This window comes from Limanda limanda, chromosome 1 (assembly GCF_963576545.1).
Source record: "Limanda limanda chromosome 1, fLimLim1.1, whole genome shotgun sequence".
NCBI lineage: Eukaryota > Metazoa > Chordata > Actinopteri > Pleuronectiformes > Pleuronectidae > Limanda > Limanda limanda.
The window spans coordinates 32,298,806-32,320,188 of record NC_083636.1 but is presented as its reverse complement, the minus strand read 5'-3'; the positions used below and the strand labels follow the sequence as shown (position 1 = coordinate 32,320,188).

General features: G+C 42.0%; 1 protein-coding gene across 2 annotated transcripts in view; it reads right to left on the bottom strand.

Moving 5' to 3' along the window:
* Window positions 1-21,383, bottom strand: part of eng (endoglin) — a 39,910-nt gene that overhangs the window by 12,696 nt on the left and 5,831 nt on the right. For both annotated transcript variants that reach the window (XM_061068948.1, XM_061068949.1), the window contains exons 3-4: window positions 10,281-10,417; window positions 3,158-3,271 (exon numbers count right to left, since the gene is read on the bottom strand). In XM_061068948.1, the coding sequence (XP_060924931.1) occupies window positions 3,158-3,271; window positions 10,281-10,417 (251 nt within the window). The remainder of the gene's footprint in view (window positions 1-3,157; window positions 3,272-10,280; window positions 10,418-21,383) is intronic.

Genomic DNA, 21,383 nt, shown 5'->3' with positions numbered 1-21,383 from the left:
CTTCAGCATTGTAAAGGCTGAATTTGTACAGCTCGTTTTAATGGCGGCTACTTTCATAGACGAAAACAATGAGAGGATCGGGCCAAAAATATCCTGTTTCAGATGAGAAGTTCTGCTAAATTACCTTTTATATTTTATCTTGTTATATTCGTTTTTGTGCTCTCGTTTGAATTATTTCTTTTTTTGAATTCTTTGGCTGCACAATGGGCTGAACACAGACAGTATGATTCATAATTACTGGATTCTGACTCAAACTATTCCGCCTCCTTTGTCTGTGGCAATAAGTAAGTGCGATGAGCAATTTTAGATCCTACTGGGTTTTTTTTTATCAAGTCAAGTGTGTGTTTAAAATGATGAGAATCACTCTCCCGACCTGTCGAGTGTGTTCAACTATTTGTGTGTTTTTTTGTGTGATTAAAAATGGTGAAAGCCGACTAAGCCTGAGGGATTCATCGGTCCTTCTACATGAATATTTGATTGAGTCGGGTTCAAAAATAGCAAGACGGAGAACTGGAGGAAAAAAAAGAAGGAAAGCCAGTCACGACAAAAGGGAGGAGGAGGAGGAGGAGGAGGAGGAGGAGGAGGAGGAGGAGGAGGAGGAGGAGGAGGAGGAGGAGGAGGAGGAGGAGGAGGAGGAGGAGGAGGAGGTAAGGGCCTGAACAGCAGGATGGGTAGAAGAAGGGAAATACCAATTGTAATCATTTGAGCGATTAGAGTTGAATTAAACTCTCTACAGAAAAGTGGTTTGATATTCTGCAGGCTCACAGGACAAGCTGAAGGAACCCAGAAGATGTTGCGAGTGGAAAAAAGCATCTCTATCTACTGCAGATTACACAAAGCTCGGATTCTGTCCCATCAGCCCCTCCTGGGACTCACTGCTGCGTTCACGCTTCATCTTCTCACCAAATCAATAACATTAGATTCATTCTATTCAATACTAATGTCTGCTGCTTTTTCCGGCAAGCAAAGTGCTGCATGATGTTCTGAAATAGATGTAAGGTTCACAAAACTTTACGGAGACAAAAATCTTGCTGTCGACGTGTGTTTCAGTTGAAAACAACCCCCGTGTGCTGAGGTCAGCTGTGGGAGGCTAACAAGAGCTGCGCTTGTGACAGCGAGCCGAGCTGTCAGAGGCGGTGACGAACTTTCTTTAGACGCAGAACAGATGCTGGCTCTCCGTCGGACTGCAATCTGCAGTAAAACACCATTATCCCCCAGTGATATCGCTCATCCCACGAAAACATCCTCCGGTCACAGGCAACGTTGTCCAGGCCCTTGACACGAAGCAGGATGTGGTATCACATCTGCTGTCAGCGTGTCGTCGGCTCATGACATTCCTGATTTATTTTATTGAGATGTGTTTTTTTTTTTCCCCTAAACTAGATCTGCTGATCATAGCAGTCCTCCAGTGGCTTTAACTCATCTGAGTATAGAAAAACATCAACATATTAATTCATCTTATTTTATGCCGACCTGTAATTATTTTTGCGTTTTGAAGCAGTTAAAATAGCGAAAGGTTTTCCAAGTGATGCCTTCAGGCTCAGGGGGAAAGCTCAGATATATAAGGGTCAACAGCCTTGAATGTGATGCATTTTTGTTGTGTACTCAAACGTGGGTTGTGAACACAAGGCTCAACCTTCATGAGAGAGCCCAGGTATTTCATTGGATCACTTGTTTTCTGTCATTAAGCCCACTGTCAAATCTCAAGTGCACTTTAAAAATCAAACATTTCAGGAATGCACCGGTTTCAAAGCACCATGATAAAATTTCTGGAAAGAAATTAAGGTGATAAAATGTGAACTGTAATTCTACCTGTCAGGGAAGCTTTAAATATAACGTTCATTCTGCACTGATATGAAAGGACACCGGTGACTGAATACATGGTAAAGAAAGGTCGGTGGTTCGATCCCTGACTCCCTCATTCCCTGATGGTGGCTGATAGAAAAAATGTGCTGCATGTTGAAGAGCTATATGAATGTCTGCGTGAATGGTTGAGAACATTGAAAGTGCTTTATAAACACAGTCTATTTACCATCACTCAGGGATTCAGTCATTTGTAAAAAATAAATTAAATTTTTGACATTGGAAACATTAAAATAGATTAAAACTGCTGTACTGAAAAACATGCAGCAATTAACAACCCAATTAGTAAGACAGAATTATAACAGAATCCTTTTATACCTGAAGATGCTTGATTTGCTTAAACATTAGTTTAATTGAGTTGTTATAAATATCCCAGGAGTCGAGAACAAACTAAAACAAATCAATGTGAGCTGTGTTAACAAGTTTGAAAGTAGAGTTTTCTCATTAATTTGGACCCATAAGGTCTTTTTAATAAAATGTCCTTGAAAGACTGTTTAGTTTGATGGTAAAATAACTTGACACGTTCACATAAGATGTTCTAACAAAGTAAAACTGAAAGACAATGTTTTTTTAGGTTCATCACCTACATACAAACACAATTTAACAAACCATAACAAGTGCCACCCGTTTTCCTCAGAGAAGTATTATGTCTTCATTTAAATAGACATTTGAGCGGCTGAATAAAACTTTTGTGTTCTGTGGCCTCTGCAGATTTAATTCACAGATATAATCTGAGAACAGTGTGTAAACGTCAGAATCTCAAAGTTCATTGGGACATTAATTTTACAGCTCCGTGCAGTCGGCCCCTCTCGTCGCTGGCCACGCTAAAACTCTTCTCGATTTTATAGTATAGATAATAAAAACACACACACACAGAATGGGCTTATACACAGCAGCAGCCAGTACTTATGGAAAAGCAGCGTGGTTCATTGTTTCTGTAAACAGGCTCACAGAGCTGCACAGCTGTGGCAGTTTGACTGTATGCAAACAGCTGGCACCAGACAAGAGCTACATGAGGAGGAAAAGATAAACTTTTATCGTCCCCCTCCGGAGAAATTTGTCCCGGACAAGTACATCTGGAGAAATCCGAAATGTAAACATTACTGACAAAAATAAACACTTACAACGATCCACCCCCCCACAACCTGTTAATTTTTCATGATTGGTTAGTACTTTTTAAAGAGCCTTGTGCATCAACAGCACACTGTAATGAAAAATGAGCTGGAGCTATAGTGGTCTTTTGCAGGATCAGTGTTTTTGTCTGTTCATGAGGACACAAAGACATTTTACTCACATAAATGTGGACGTCATTGTTGATGTTGTATAGACCGTAAAGTATGTTGGCCGACGTGAGGATGAGGTGCATTGGCTTGGCGTCTTCCATATTCAGAGTGAACATCGACGAATCCTGCGGGGGAAGAAAAGAATAAAACATTTGTTATTTGAAATGTCAGCACAAGAGTAACAACTGACATATTGTAGGCATAGACTTTTTTTGAAAGATGGACGACGTGTCCCCAATTAATCCCACTATCTAGAAAAACTAACTGTCTTTTGGCGGCTGAGTCTGCAAAGTAGTGCCGGGACACCTAACCAGTTATCAAATATCATCCTATATCAAATAACTACTTCAAACCAAACTCACTAGAACAATGAGCACTTCAACACACATCAGTGTGAAACATGTATCATCTGTGCAGCCAACTGGAAACATATATTGCTGTCATGGGATCAATAAATGTAGACTGAGAAACAGGCTCCATGACAGGCTCTATTAAAATGCAATATGTTCCAGAGATCCATACTTTACTGCTAAGATTAGAAAAATAAAAAAGATCATAAATATATGTTTTAAGCTTTGGATGAAGTGCATGAACATGAAGACTTTTCACATACAAATTAATAGTAATTTGTATGACCTTTCTGAACATATGGGGATGGAAATCCTGATTTAAAGTCAGAATTTACTATTATACATTATTTTTGAATCTGCAAAGCCTCTGGATCTGGCGTGGAGCGCCTCCACATGAACAGACCTCAAGTTGATGCGACGGAGAGACATTTAGCTCGCAGCACCAAGTTTAAAAATAGTTCCCGAATGCAGTTAAATTTGATCCCCTTTTTTTTTTAACCACGGTTTCAAAACAAAATCAGTGAGGGAATGTGACAATTATCCTTGTTTTTGCGTCTGCGAAACGTCAACACATGCGTCTCTCCAGAAAAAGGCAGTGCCACTCATTTGACAAGGCTGCGTATATAGATAGGCAGCAAGGAGCTGTCTCTGCCGTCTGTCTCCAGTTTGACACCAACATTAATGTGGTAATGCAACGGCGAGCTATTATTACACCTCCGCGCCAAAACAAAAAACAAGGTAAACAAGAGCAAGTCAAAAGCTATCAAAATTAATAATTACACTGATGTGCCATGAATGAGCCGGGCTTTTTAATTAAAGATGTTTATAACATAAAAAAAATCGTCTCTGGACGGTGAGCAGAAGAGAGCATTTAAAACAAACTCAAATAACCATAGGAAGAAGAATCTGGAGAAACCTATAGTTGCACTCAGAGCGATTTCAGCTATTTCTTCATTTGCAACCCGGTGTATTCCCACTTTCCTGTGCATACTGTACATAAAAGCTCATTAACATCATTTAACACATAATGCAATACCTCATTAAGCATATTTTCAGCTGAGGGTAACAGATTCACTAATCACCACACAGTCACTCTATGAATCAGCCGCTAATTAACACGCTTCACACGAGTTTTATCCATACAAGTGGTGGTGAGCAAACCTTCTCACAGTATGATATGTTTGTGTTCTAATGACTAAATAAATTCCAATTAATCTTAGCACTAATTAATTTTACTTCCATAACAGCCCGGAAAAACTTCAAAAAGTTCAACTTTACGAATGTATTAGACAAGAACAACAGCTTGGAAATATCTGAGCGAGACTCTAATGGAAATGTTACATTCATATTTACAAATTTCTGCTTTCATCCATCACGACAAACAGGTTTTTTTTTTTCTTTCACTTTTGAAGATTGATTGTTTTCGGAGCAGAGCCTGTTGAGGAGACAACGAGCATGCTGGGCAAACAGTGTGAATCCCTGATAATAAATTAATTTACTCGCTACCTGATGCTGCAGGAAACCTTATGAGTGGGGATTGGAATGAGCTCTGGTCTGAGCTATGAACATTGTCAGGGTCCTAAAGAACAACCCGGGTCTGAGTGAACCGTCCATAGAACAGCTCGGAAAAGAGGGAGGGATCGTAAAAAGAATTCCACAAATAAACTTGATAAAAAAAGGGAAAGGTGGAGACAAAAGGATCGACACTGAGAATGAGATTCTCTGTGCATATGTTTCACTTTTTGTCCGAGTCTGTGCATGTCAGCTTGTGTGCGACGCTGTGAACGGAGCCGCGGGTATAATCACATTTTTATAAGACCCTCGCTTTTCATCCTGAGTACAAAACATTTATTCTAAATAAAGGATATACTGTAGCTGGATCGCCCTGAGGTCACAGGGAACATTAAAGAGACTGGGTTATTATCACAGGCAGAGACTCAGACTCAGTCTTCCCAGAAAGGCTGCTTTGTTTTCACCTTGAATCATGTTGCATAAAGTAATTTAATGAATGTCAGTTCCAACAGAGTTCATTGGGAGATAACTCACTGGTGTTTTCCTTATATAATCCTCTAATGAGCCTCATTGTCTGCCTCTCGACTTTCCCTCCCTGTTCGTTGGTTTGTGACTTTCATTCTTTCATTCTGAACCCTGAATCGCAGCCGTGGCCGACCCCGATCACTCACCTTTGCTACTTTCGTTCCTGTGCTTTCAAGATACAATTGTTTTCCGTTTCAGGCTTTTTATTTTTCTTCCTCGGGAGCAATTTTTTTCATTTTTTGTTTGACGGGCCTTTGCTGATGCAGTTTCCAGTTATTCTCTTTGGCTCTCCCCCTCAACTTGAATTGGCTCCGTTGGTGGAGTCTCCGCCTCGCGCCAACAGCCCCGGCCGTACCCGGAGCCAGCGTGTGACATCAATGGCCTCGTGTACCAGCGGCTCCTCCCTATGAATTCTCCCAGCCTGTGCCTGCAGCCCCCTTGATGTCCGTCTAAAATTCTCCACATGCTCAAACGGAGTCGACTGGCAGGTTGTAAATCAGCGTGAAAACAAAGGGTTGAGGGGGGGAAGAGTGTGATAAGAAAATTTAAAGGACAAATGGGACATGGGAAGCAAACCTCCCATCTGACTGAGCACTTTGGCAAGGGATGAAGATGTCCCCCCCCCCCCCCCTTACCTCTGTGTTTACAAGAGGAATCTGTTCTAAACAGTCCGGAGCAGATAAGGACTCTGTGCTGAGAGATCTCGTGTCCACTATCTTCTTTCATTTGATAAAACGTCTACTCATCATCCCACAGCAGAACAGGATATGCTAACTGTGGGATGTCCAACGCATCACGCAGCTCCAAAGTCAAATTCCTTTCATGAACTCTCCCAAACCCCCACACCAATTTGTATTATTTCTGTCAGACAACTTGCTCGACTCTTCTCGTAAACTATTTGTCAAACTTTTTCTGGCACTGAAATATTTATTTATCTCCCACACAGCATAATGTTCCTGCTTCTTTCGCTTCAGGCTTAATAAGATGACTGAGAGCAGCAATTCCCTAGTAATATGCTTTAAATCTATTTTGTCATCAAATAGCGTTTTTCCCTCTGATTTCCACTCCATTAAATATGATGTAATAGTTCAGTCTATTAAATGGTAGTAAAGACTTAAGATCTCAGCAACTTGTCAGTAGACCCTGTTCTCTGAGGCAACCACAACAATCATCAGCTCTCACAATGTGTCCATCGTACCTGGTTTATCTGCAATGATGATTTTATAGTCAATGTTTTTCATAAAATGAAACTGAATTTGTTTTATTACTATTCATATAAGTAATATGAATCACTGAGCTGGTGTAATTTTTTCAGTTAAGCAATCAAGACAACCTTCAGACCCCAGTTCATATCATTTCAAAATAAAGCTCTATAATTCAGATTGATCCAAAGCATTGCAGCAACTTAATAAATGTTGTGCTTTAACTTCGTAGACAACCTGTTAAAGAAAAAGTAGTTGTATAGATGTTGCGACCATGACATTGTTCAGCCCCCATACCTCCTGTGAATGTCTGCTCGCCACTATGTAGAAATACAAATAATCAAATAATCAAATGATCTGTCAGCGATTTTAACCAATGGCCTGCAAGTTGCAGAGTCGCTGCTATAGTTAATTTGAGGTGGTAGAAGACATTTTTTTCACCCCAGTCCGGATTGATGCAGGTTATAGTTTTATCTGGAACATAAAAATGTATCTTTAGCGTCTTAAAATGATAAATTCAGATGAGCGATTTGGCATCCATGCGGTATAAGTCAGCTTTGGTTTGTCGGTGAAGTTTTCCCTTCAGAGAAAAACCCCTGACAGGATTTTATTAATTTTATAGAGGTGATGGATTCTGGCAGGCGTTACGCTGGTGTGATGGGGCTTTAGCTTTAGAGCACAAGTGCTTCGCTCCTCATAATCGCCGCCCAATGATTAAGAAAGACGGATGGGGCAAAAATAAATAAAAAGACAAATATTCTGCAGTTGCTTAACACAAGTTGTGTGAAGGCAAAGCATAAATAACCCTAACAAACTGGGGAAGCAAACAAACACTGATAAAGAAATGACTAATGTGAGCTGACCGACAACTCTGGACAGTGAGAAATGGAGTCTGGCACAGCAATAACAACATATAGATTAAAAGTTTTCTGGAGCTGCTTTTTTTTGGGTGTCAGTCCTTTAAAAGTCTTAAAAAATCTAAATGGCCCAATTACACAATCTACCATAATGGCACACAATAGTGGTTTGTGTGTGTGTGTGTGTGTGTGTGTGTGTGGGTGAGCAGACACGGACAAACATAAAAGCCTCTTTAGCGTAAACAAATAATAACTCATCTTTCTGTTATTACTTGCATCTGGCAATAGTTAGCTGGTTACATTTTGTCCTGGAGGAAAATATGTTTTCAGCATATTTATTTCAGAATCAGGATTGGAGATTAAATGCACAACAATTTACTGTGTAAGTAAAACTTGACAGGCGCTTGGAATGTGCACACCTCCACCACAAAGGCTAACTCCCTGTCTTTCCGTGTTAAAGAAAGGGGGGGGGAATTCCCCGAATCCACTACAAAATGTAATGGGGTCTTTGTTGGGTTGTGACATACCCCTCTACAGAATTTCACAGAAACTGGTTCAGTGGTTTTCGTGAACTCCTGCCGAATAACAAAGAAACAGACAAACCTGATAAAAGCATAACCTGTTTTGCAGAGGTACTAAAGATAAATGTACCAACAATCGTGATTTGGCCATTGCGTCTCTGTGTGGAGTTTGCTTGTATTCCCTGGTTGGCTTTTCTCTGGATACTCCTGCTTCCTCCTTCTATCCTAAGACATGGAGACTGGGGTGAAGTTGATTGAAGATTGTGTGAGTGTGAATTTTGTTTGTCTCTGTATGTTGGCCCTAAAATTTGTGTCCTTTCCGGGGTGCATCCCTTAATGTCAGCTGGGATTGAGTCCAGCTTCCCCCCTCAAAGGATAATCGATGACAGATGATCGGATGGACGGATGGACGGATGGATGGATGAATATTGCTTCATTCTATCCTCTTGCCTCTTTCTCTGTTTCATGTGAGTTGTGAACACTAACATCTCATCCTGCCAATCTCTGATGATAGTAGACCACATTGCACAGGTATAAAAACCACCTACTGCATTTTTAAAGAGATGTGTCATCTCCTTTGCATAGGTCGGCCTCTACAGTTGGGTTTGCTACATTTTTATGTTTGCCAACAGACAAAGCCTCCTGTTGTAAAAGTAAACTCGGCATAATGCTACAGACCAATTTCCCCACGTTTGCAAAAGTGCATTTCATAGACATAAGGGTATAAAGTGCACACAAGGTGAACACATGTGCAATGCATAGACTTGATACAATGCTTCCTTCTGTTTGGTGTGACTGTGATCTATTAGCACTAGGGTTGCAGAGGGGAAACCATGGGAAGCTAGGGCTATTGAGGCCTGCTGTAGTGTGCAGGACTAGTCAGGTAAGTTTCGATGATATTACTGTGGAAAATATATTAGCATGCTGATTGAGGATTGTTCATCTGTTCCTCTAGCCTATTTCCATTCATTTATCCATCAATTGTAAAATATGTTTACAGACGATTCCAATTGTTTGGCTAACTATTTATATCTCTGGCATTGCATTAGTGTTTTTTTACAAACTTTTTTCTCATCTTATTCTACAGAACAATGCCACGTGCACTATCTCATGTGTGGAGACATTTCACCCCATCCAATGTAGAAGGACAGGCTGTGTACATTTGCAAATACTATGCAAAGACCAATGTTAAGAATGACTCAAAGATGCAGAAGCATATAGTCAAGTGCCCAAAGTTTCCTCAGGGCTAAAATCAGCCTATGACAAAACAAAATGTTTATATTTATGTCTGTATATGACAAGGTAAATACAATTAGTATAAATTACCCACAACATTTCCAGTTTATTCCCGTTAATTCCCATGGAAAGTTTCTAACTTTGAATATTCCCGGAATTTTGCAACCCTAATTAGCACACATAAGATGTTCAAAGAAACTATATTACTACGTAACAGTGACTGCCCACTTTAAGAATGTGTCTGGCTCAGGAAGTACGTTTACATTTCATGTCATTTAGCTGAGGCTTTTATCCAAAGCAACTGCCCATTAGTGCCACCTTGCCAAAATAGACACTTCCACATGGCCTGGGATTCAAGCTGCCGACCTTCTGGTTGGAGAACAACCACTCTACTCCACAGCAACAGCCGACCATTTATTTTCTCCCTTGACGTTTCAGAAAATCCTTATAAAAAGAGTTTATGTCTGGAGCCAGGCCGAGCAGCTACAAGATGAATCGAGACCATAAAACATTTGATTCGCCGCAAAACGAAAAATCTGACAAAATGGCAAAAAAAGTAAAGCTACAAGACTGTGTAGAGGTCGCTATTAAGAATAAAACAAGATTTTCTTAAAAGACAGTTGATATCATATAGACTTGTGGCTTCTGCAGGAGCATTTTATATTTTTCACAATGTTCCATCTTATGCTCTTTCTACCTTGGATGGTTAAAATATAGTAGTTGATGATGATCCGAAAATGAATAGAGAATGGGATTTTTTTTATGATAGAATGCCTCTGTTGAGCTCAGCTGAGGATATTTTCCTTTCACCTGTTGTATTAAATCTGAATATTATCTCAGATGTTTTTCACTGTCGAGCAGATTTTTCACTTGTTTCACACATTTCTCGCACTGGTTCCTCTGCATCTCGGTTTGTGTGCCACATGCTTACCATTGCGCTAAAGTGAAGGATGTGGACCTCTGTCTTGTTCTCTGTGACGAAGCTGGTCCAGCAGCCAATTAGCATCTCCCTCATGTGGAACCATGGGTTGCCGTGAACCTCTTTCGGATCACATGTCTGACTCGAGGCTGGAAGAAATAAAGTACAAATGGTTAAGCAGTGTCAGCGGCATAAATTCAAGTCGCAGTAAATAACAATTCGCACCTCCAGCCCTAAAACTGAGGAGAACTTCTTGTATTATCAAGTCCGACAGTGTAAAAAGTGCCAGATTATCCACAACAATCTGCCATACTTTGACACGAACAGCCTACGAATTAAGACTTATTTGCGTGAAAGCCAATAAGCCGTTTTTCACAGATAGATGAACCCAGCAAAATTACAGATTCCATGTCTAAAAGGGGCTACATTTGTTATAAGACACCATGAAAGCTGTTCCCTGGTCTCGGAGGATGGATGTTAAACGTGTGGGTAGGACTATATTGTTTTAAAAAAACGGATCATCTGGCTCACGTTTATCAGACGTGTCAGGACGCCGTGCTGCAGTCATCAATCAAGCCCGCTCACTACGCTTTCTGCTACGACTCTGCAGTTTAACCTGGAGATCTGTGACTCAGGAGGCTGGATTAATCGAGGCGACGCTGCGCGGTCATGGATGAGGTTGAGTATAAATGCCTGGTGTTTGACCTGGGCTATATGTGTCTGTGTGTGTGTGTGTTCGTTCTATTGTGTTGGATTGCCCTGAGTGTGTGAGGCGTGTGCACATGCTCACTTTAACCTGCCGAAGGTTATTGGCGGGGGACAAAATATGCTTCCTCTTTTCTCGAGAAGAACAGCGGAGACAGAATGCAGGGGGTCAAATGTCTTTTCCAGCTCAATCAGAGAACTCTTTCCTGGCCCACCTCCCGTCTTTTACTGATTAAACACGAAAGAGTCTGACTGAGCCATTATGAAAGTCCTGTGGAATCGAGGGCTTTGTAGTACCCACCGTGGCGGATGGAGGCAACATTCCATACTTCTACATTTTCATTTGAAGAGCTCTGGAGCGGCTAAAACTGAGAAGTTTGAAATTGCTGCTGGCCCCGTTTTACACAGCAAACACTTGCTTATTGGGTATTTTCGGGGAAGACGTATAGCTTTTGCTAATTCGACAGGCTCCTTCCAGATGAAAACAACCAGCACTACTCTTAGCTACCAGTGTAGTACACAACATGGATAATCAACCACAAAAGTGTTGGTGACCATGTTGTCTCTGCAAACAGCTGTTGTGCATTTCACAATGTTAACATTCGTAGGAGACAAGCTATTATTCAAGAAATCTGCGACGATTCCTTTTTTCGACCAGCACGCATATTCCCAATGTACATCAATAGTCACATAACATGCATTTTCAGGCATGTAAGTATGGATGGGAATTAAAACTTTTTGAAAACGTAGTATGTGTGTAGCCATGCTCTCAAACATTGATTTAATCCTCAGGAAGAAACCTTTAAGCCAACCCATCTTCACGATGTAGTGGGCCCTCGTGGAATCAGTCGAGACCACTCCGTCCTGTGCCTAATCACGAGATAAGCATATCTACACCAAGATGAATACAAGCAATATACGCCTGAGCATCCACCATGCATGCCTCAATCACACCCAACAGTGGTGAGGCATACGAGCAAAGCAAGTGTGATACCATAGCAGAAGCATCTAATTTAGTGAGGAAATGCTGCATGACATAGTGCTCCACTGACTTTTATGATATATTTGGTCTGTTTACCCAGCAGGCATCAATCCCTCAGGGGGAGAGAGAGAGAGAGAGAGAGAGAGAGAGAGAGCGGAGGAGGTGTGGAGTATAGCGAGTAGGATGTGAGAAGAAAAGAGGAATAGAGAGGGAAGGGTTAATAGGAAATTGCAAAGTTTGGAAGGTCAACAGGATGTGCCCTATTTAGCAGCCGCACTAATCAAAGACCTTGGTCGAGGCAATGTCATCACTGGCAGTGGGGGGGGGGGGGGGGTGGACAGATAAAGTGGGATACAAAGCGATGAATGCAATGACCAACAGCAAAGAAGAGGGCGTGAGAACATGTTACAAAATGTGTTCTTTATTTTTCATGGTTTGTCCCAGTTATCACCTGACTACGGTGGCCCTGAGGTGCAATTCACAATGAAAGACAACAACAAATCTCAAAACACATGGACAATACATCGATCCAATAAGCAACAAGCCATGTTTATTGCGGGTACCTCCTTTTTCAGTTAGTAGGTTAAGCCATTGGGTTTTGGAAATTGTTGTTGTCTGAATTCTAATTGTTGTCGTATTTTGGGATTTGTCGTTATATTCTTCCTTTTAACGTTGTGTTTTGTTATATTGTGTTTTCTTTTCTATCGCCTCATTCGTTGTTTGTGTTTTCGTGATTTGTTTTTGTGTTTTTTTGAACGCATTAGTATTTTGCACTTCAGGGCCACCGTACCCCCCTTTATTTTTCCACCATCAAATTAAGGACACATTTGGCACTGATTTGGGACAGGATGTTGGGGGGGGGAGGGTGTCGTATCTGTTTCTTATCCCTCTCAGCTTCGTCCTGATTTCTAGCGAATCAGGACGGAGGGCCATCCATGCTCCTTCGCCGTGCCTCATTCCCTCTCTCACCCCGGAGGTCAAGGCTGGTTTCCTGTTATTTTGGCCCTCTGTGCTAATGTCTGTTGCTCAATATCCACATCCATGAAGTTATTTCTCTCCTGTTCTGCTGTGACAGAGTTAACGGCCCATTACTGCTGCCAAGAGGTCTTGGCATAAATCACAACTGAGTGCGTAAGACTGTGTGTGTGTGTGTGTGTGTGTGTGTTTGTGTGCGTGCATGCGTTCGTCACTAGTCCCCTTTTTACGAGACACCATAGGATATGAAGAACATTCCTTCTGCCCTCTTGACCCCGGAAATGCCAATGGCCTCTCTAAGCGGTTTGCTGGTAAATGAGGTATAGAAGAACCGTTCCATTCCCTGTCCTCTTTATCTACTTATATCAGTCGCCTCCATTTCCCATTCCATGAGAAGACATGTTTATGAATGTTGGTGATCTCCATTTAGATGTTAGGTATGAGAATAGAGACCATTAGGGAATTACAGAGCAAAGAAAATGGGCTCAATCCATGAAAAGTGAGTATAATCAGATTTTGAACTCAAAGTTTGCCTTTAATCTTAATCCATTAATCTTAATCAATGTCGGCAGATACAGATGTCATGGTTATTAATAAATGTGTATTGGCTCAATAGACTACTGCCATTTACCATATTAAAAAACAGCATATGGTCAAATTAAAACACTTAATTGCCACTTTTATTAAACTGAAAACATACAAAACACATTACACCGAAATGATTGATTGCTTTTATAATTAAGACCAGCAAGTTTGCAGCCAAACTCGATAATGGCCAATTTGCTGTGACTGAAGCAGCCATTGGAGAGAGCAGGGATTTGTGGACTGTGCCAATGTCGGAGCGTGATGAACAACCTGATGCATTTTAAAATTGCCCTCAGCAGTTCTCCTGGCTGTCTGCAGCACCCCGGAGCCACAATTAACAAGGAGAAGAAACAAAAAGAGAGAGAAACACCGTCTGGTGCCTTCACATGTCCAGGGTCTGTCTGCTCCTGCTTCCCCTGAACCATCAGGGCATTTCTGAGGAAGATAGCAGACGGGCTTGACCAAATCCCAGACATCCTTTTCCCGCATCTGTTCAATTATGCATCGTGTCATCAAGCCAGAACCCACTACTGTGACCATTTTAGGACATGTCAGGGTCGGCTCAACACCAACTTTGTTCTCCTTCCATCGGCCTGTCGGCCTGTTTTCTTCAGATTAGATGCATTTCATCTGGCTGACGTTGCATTTTCAAAAAGCTGAGTGGAAAATCTTCTAAAATCCCCCAAACCTTTTTAAGCAGAATTAATAAAAAGGTAAATGGGATTTAAAGTGCAATAGAAACAGATGCAGCGAAATATTTAATGATGTACAGAAATCGCATGACTTCATTATCTCCCGGGGGAGGTTGTTTTCACCTCTGTCTGTTTATTGGTCGGTTTGTATATTTGGAAGCAAGAAGACACAAAATCATCCAGACAGATTTACACAGAACCTGCTGGAAGGATGGGACATGGGCCAAGAAGAACCCAGTTAAATTTAAGGCAGTTCCAGGAATGTTTTTTTCCCTTTAGTTAACAGTGTGAGAAAATGATTTTTTCAAGAGAATCATTGTTTTTCTTTATATTTTTTTAATCAGGCACATTTAATGGATTGATATTAATGAGTGTGTACACTCTGGTGCAGATCCAAATAAAAATCTGTATCTAGTGAATTTAAATTAAAAAAATGGTTTGATAAGGGAACTGTTGGGCCTTGGCAAAAGGAAGGTGCTCTACTGAGGGCCATTCTAGTTGTCCATGGAGTTTTTGTCATCTCTTTAATCAAGAGCAGGGTATTTCATTGAGGACATTCTTTCTTCATGTGAAAGGACTCACAATGAGCCAGAGAACATGTCATTGGTCAATGTCAAGTGTGGCAATCTGTTTGAAGGAGAATTTTGACAGGGTCATTTCAGAAAAAAACAAAAGCAAAAGCAAAAATCTGGGAGCAGAAGTTTCGGGAACGAGAACAGCTTGACCATGGAGAGGAGAAGGCCTCAAACTAAAGCAATTCTGCAGCAACAGATTATCTGAGTGCAGAAAAACTGTTTTAACGGCATGAACAGGGAGGGTTTGAGAGAGAGAGAGAGAGAGAGAGAGAGAGAGAGAGAGAGAGAGAACAGGTCTCTGCAGTCTTGAGGAAAAAGAAAAACAAATAAAACCTGAGCATTAAATAAAGATAGTATCTTGAGAGTGAAAAAGAGGATTGCATCCCCCATTTCACTCCCTTGCTAATCACCTACTCATTACAATGCTAACATCATCGTGGTAGAAGTATACGAAGCTCAGACTGACAAATTAACGACTGCAAGACTGATGTTTAAATTTCAACCATTCACACATTTTGCAGAAAAGTCAAATGACAGATTTGTAGACTGCAGCTATCCTGACCTGTGACCTCCCAGTAATGGACTGTCTCTGAGTGCATTCAAGTGTTATCTCAACTGTTATCTCCATTGTTTCCAGATTTAAATTAAAACACTCAGTAAAAATGTAATTAATTGAAAATGCCAATCTAATCCAATTCATGTGGCACGGCCCATGAGAGAATCAGTGCATCAAAGCTGAACTGAGACCAGGAGCTGAGCCTGGGCGTTTACTGGAGACGTCAGGTGATTTATCATTATCAGGCATCAAAGTGGCCCTAGACACTGTTGTGTTTCCATTTCTTCTTCTTTTTCTTTATCCGAAATAGTTTGAACTAAAAAGCTACAATTCCCTGACAGCTGCTATTAGTGGGAGCACAGGCGCACAAAACTTCAGGCTTTCCATCTGCAACCTCACCACTAGATGCCACTAAATCCTGCACACTGAACCTTTAACCGATAATCACTCTTGTGTATTTTGGTAACAATGCTGTGCTGGCATTATGTGTCCAGGAAATACATTTTGTCTCCTTGCTGTCCAGTGTAAAGCAGAAGCAGAACATGTTGACGCACAGCAAAACAAATTTAGTTACTGTACGTCATCATCACTTCTTGTTTCAGACAAAAAGTGTCAGCAGGTCATTTTTCGGCAGAAATAAGAATAAGTGCCTGAGTTCTGATAACAGAGGTTAAAAGCAGAGAGGAAGAAGGAAACCTCCTGACTACAGGACAACAATCTTCAAAAAAAGTCAAAGTACTTGGAAAGTTAATGAATTCAAATAAAAGTTTCTTGGACTAACAGATTTGTGCTGAGATTGTGAGCAGGGAGTTTTTTTGTTTTATTGAGACTTTATAGTGACATCAACACTCCTGCACATGTTACTCATCCAGCTCTGGCAGTAAATTAAACATCTCAAGAGCTGCTTCCCAGTCTCCGACACCGTTCCCCTAACTTTAAGAATCTGCGCTACGCTCGGGACTGACAGGCGCCGTCGAGCCCTTGAATTTTTCATTTCTGTCAGACCTTAGCTAAACGTTGATTTAGATTCAAGGCATTGGGTATACCTGGGGGCTGATAACTAGCTGCCTTTCCACTCACCTCAGGCGAGCAGGCAGGCAGGCTTGATTTCATGCCCTGTCTTTCATGTCCTGCCTCATTGTCAGTCACTGTGGCAAAGAGCATCAGCTACTCGCCTGGAGTGCTCGATGCAAAGAAACGAAACCTCGCAGAACGTTGCAGCTGGAGAGACCGGCTGCGTTTCAAAGAGAGACAGACAGGGTAGGGGGGAAAAAAAACTGGAGGGGAAACCCCGACAGCAGACAACGCCAAGACCAACTGTCTCCCTCGGTCCCCCGGGGTCGGGTAAACTGTTTGTGTCCAGGGTCGGGCGACGGAGTCATGGTGGGGGAAGGGGCAGGGAGGGGTCAGCGGCCGTATCAGAGTTATGTCTGAGAGGGAAAGGGGAACTTCAAGCCCGGCTCGACTTTCTCTCCCCCCCTCTCTCTCTCTCTCTCTCTCTCGACTCCACATACAGTACACACACATCACGCATATACACACACCTATTGTCCCGGAGTTTCCGCGACTGCAGATTGAGGCCTGACCATCCACAGGAAGGTAAACAAGGTCTTATCAGTGCTCTGCAGGGGCCCGCACTGTCCCCTGGCCTCTCACCCCTGCACACTGCACATTTTACACACTCAGCCCAAAAGCACAGGTTTCCTGACCCATCTCACCTCCCCTTCTTCCGAAGTCCCCAAATTGTTCCAAAAAATACAAAATATGGCTGATTGGTCTCGTCTGTTTTAGAGATTAAAAAGAGTTTTCTTCGCGTGCCTGTGCGCCAAGTGCTGCAGTGTGTGCTGGAGAGGAACAGAGGATGCGATAGCGGGTCTGCAGACAGCCTGTCTTCACACTCGCTCTGTTTACGCCTCTGGGAGCCATTCGCCCGCCGTCTCATCGCTGTCGGAAGCCGGCGGAACAACAAGTCCGACGCTGGCGTACAGAGGAACGGTGGCTCACTTCCTCCGTCACTGTACGCCTTGTCGGCTGCTGGTCATTAGCCATACCGTATTAATTCCGATGCAGATTAACGGGTTGTGGTTCCCCGTGAGAAAGCCGCAGCTTAAGGCATGAAAAATATATCCTCATCCTCTCAGGTGATCTATTATATTCCAGATGCATCCTTTTCATTCGCTTACTGTATGTGGTGAGACCCCTACCAACCCCCCCCCCCCCCCCCCCCATGATGAAAAATCACCAGCAAAACACAATTAATCATCTGAGAGTTAATTTGTGGACGGACAGACTAATTTAGCAAGTTTTAGTCTGACTGTGTGCGACCAAAGCAGAGTGAAGCGTTCAGGATTCATCGCACAGTGGCTGCTCCCAATCACTCAGGATTGATGTAGCTTCGCACAACATATGGTTCGTGAAGAATCAACAGAGATTAGCTCGTTCTGTTTGGCTGATTTTTGCCGGTATTTCTAATGTGTTCTAATATGAGGCTAGAATAGCAATGAAGGCGCTGATATTTTTCTTGAACTTATTTGAAGGAGTCGAAAGTACAAACCATGATGCAAAGGTAAGGAAAAGTAGAGCCCGGTCGATTTGGAGGTTTGTCAATAAGTCTGCTGATAAGAGCCTTTCATCGGCGTTAATGTTTGCCGATGTAGAAATTTATTTTACCAGAAGAAACCATGTACGAAATAATTTACATTTCTGTTTATTTTCTTTTTTCAGTTTCTGTCTATTTGGTGTATTTCTCTAAATCAGGGGCTATTAACGGGCCCAAACTTTCATTCACAACTCCTGATTCAGTAAGGTCCAGATTAAAGTCATTTACTGTTGTATTTTGTTTACAATTTATAACATTTTTAAGACATTTATTTTCTATTATATACAGCTGAGAGACAATTCTTTTTTTATTTTGAAGTGATATATTTGAGTGTATATGGTGCCCTCTAAAAAAGTTAAGGTTTTTGAATCCTCTCACAGAGAGAACGATATGAGACAGCTTCTTTTTTATGATTTAATTTTCACATATAACTTATGGAAGTGTCTGGAGTGTGGAGAGTCTACAAGTGTAACTTCACTCCCTCGAGCATCTGTGAGAAGATTATCAAGTATTTTGACTCGAGTTAGACTGTTGGATTTGTTGTAGCTACTGTATGTGAGCAGATTAAAATAGTCTTTGAGTCATATATTCTGCTTATTTCATAGAAAGGGGAGGAAATGAAAAATCCGGTGTCCAAACTCATCCCATCAAACGTGCACCATGTACGCGCACACAGTCAGACATCAGATCTCAGCTCTGTAAATACAGATTGACCGGTGTGGCACCTGAATCAACAGGAAAACTACCCACCCATGTGCTTGAATGAACAGCCTCTGCTATTTTTTACAGCACTCAGCTGAGCACTGACCACTTTAGGAACGAGGCCGGCCTACTGTTCACAGACAGATAGTATCTTCTCCTCGGGAAAAATGCCAAGTGCTTAAAGCAATAACATTAAGTTTCTCTCAAATGCTATATCGGGTAAAAATATTCATTCCAACAAAGGATGACATTTGTTGGAATTTCCGTTTTATGTCGAGAGAAAAGTTCAAAGCAAAGAGCCTCCATTTGTCACAAAGCATTTTATAACATTTTACCCTGGGAACATTTTGTTCAGCCAGAGAAGATTAAGAGACTGATGCTGCCCTACAAAATAGTTCCGTCATCAATTAAACCCACAAGAGAGATTTCAGTTCCAGTGAAATGAAGACATATGATGGAGAACGCTGTTATCTGGAGTTTATTTAACCTGACTGGGGGGGGGTCCCTGCTGCATTTCTTAAGCTTGTGCAGATCCCATGTTGGACCATGCTCAGACAGATCTGCGGATAAGAGCACATAATGCCATGCCTTATCTGCGTAGTCTGCAGGCATGTTGACATGGGCACAAGCGGCCGCCATGCTGACAAGGCGTTTATCTCGCCCGCGACTAATGAGCCACTCAGCTGAATATATGCATAAGGAAAACTTCTATAAGGTTCTAGGAGACTCTGCAGAGGGCCAGTATCTGGAATCTATACGATGAACGCTCACGATATACTTAAATCTTCATTTACTTAAATTGGTCAAGGCTCTGAGAGGTTGTTTGCATAGGAGATTACAATTAAGACAATTCTGGTTTGGCATTTAGGGTTTAGGACAAGAGGGACCCGGGTGTGTAACATAGAGGCTGAATTATATTTCTGGTAATAGAAAGTGAAAAGGAATGATTTGAAAGAGATGCAGAGTATGCTGCACATATACACACACCCATTTTGATATGATAAGTTCTGAGATTTGTTTTTAAAACGCAAAAAGTTGTTCCTTTCTCGAAACTATCTTGATACTAAGTGCGAGCTGCGGCGGAGCTCACGTGGGAGCTGGAGAGGACGAGAGGAACGCGGCGTTAGGCTCCCTCGCCCGGCTCTCTGTATTCAAACAGAGGAAAAGCGAGGCGGTCAGAAATGGATTGTTATTTGGGCGGGGCATAACACTGAGGGAGATTGAAATCGGTCTGAGGCAGCGACAAGTGGTCGCGTCTCCCTGCCACCCAGTCTGACTGCAGGCAGAGCCGGCTCACTGCAGTCAAACAGGGGAAGTGGACTGTTTTGACTCGCGACGCCATTTTTAACATGAACGTTTTTTTTTTCCTATACTTTCTTTTTGTTTTTTGCCCCTGCCGTATTCTACTGCAGCATGTCTTCTGAGAAATCTTTGTCATCTCTTTCCTTTTCTTTGTTGTTTTTGTTCTTATTCCCCCCCCCCCACACTCCGACAGCCCATTTCTTTTAACTGGCAAAGTCCTTTCTTTTTGGTCTTGGTATTATATTTCTTTTTCATCCGACGACTCACAGTCTTGTATTTCCACTTTGTCCGACTTGTGATTTAACTCCCCGCCTTTATCTGTGTCTTGTCCTTTTTCTCCTATCTCTCCGTTTCTTTAATCCTATATTTACTTCTCTTTCCCCTGATCTCCCTTCTGAACCACTTATCTGCTCTTTGACAGTCCCAAAAAATTTGACCTCCCACTCCCTCGCTGTCTCCATGAATCAGTCTTTATGAATTCTGTTATCTCCGTCTGTCTGTCTGTCTCGCTCTCCTTCCCCGGTTGACATCCATTTTCAGACGGCCCTCCCTCCCCCCCCCGCGCCGCCCGCCGCGCTCTGCCTCACTCCCTCCTTCCTCTAGCGGCTCGCTAATCACTTTTGTACTTTTCCTTCAGCCCGTGGAGGGAGACTCTGGGGTAGGCAGAAATGCAAGCAGGCGGTCTGGCAGACAACATCATGATGCCTGGCTCCCACTGGGAAAGTTGTGGCAGCGGGGGGCATATTCAACACCACTTCCCAGGCAGGAAATGTCGCGCACGCAGTGGATGGAAATTCGCAAAATAGAAAGACTTCAGTCAGATGCGTAGATAATGGATTGCGTGTCAGACGGATAGAGTCGACTTTAAGTGAAGGCGGTTATTGTGTGTGCCATTAAAAGGTCGTCTAGAAAGTAAAAATTTGAAAAACTAATCAGAAGGACTACAAAAGTTAACTGCTAGTGAGACATATGCATACGAAGAAACGCATTCGCTGTAACTCTATTTAAAAGCCTTAAAGGAGAAGTAGTGAAACCATGTGAAGATAAAGTCGTCTTTGTGTCTCAGAAGTAAAGAGGAAATAACCCCGCTGATGTCATCCAGGTTATCTCAGCTTGTGCCCGGAAACTATAACATAAATATATTATATTAACTACATATATAAATATACCTGAAAGCCTGTGTTACAAATTGAGGTTGCGGGGGTCTGTAAGACAAGGGTGTTTGCCAGGCACATAATCTTTACTTAAAAGATGAGAAATGTAGGTATTTTTGGAGCTTCATTCAGCAACTGAAAATTTAAGATATTATATACTTTCTGCTGCTTCATTTTTTACCATTATTATAATATATTAAGGTCGAAGTAGTACACATATTTGTAACGAAAATGACCGGTACAGGCCTTTTGGTTGGGCTCACGTTTACAGGAACTGAACCTGCAGAG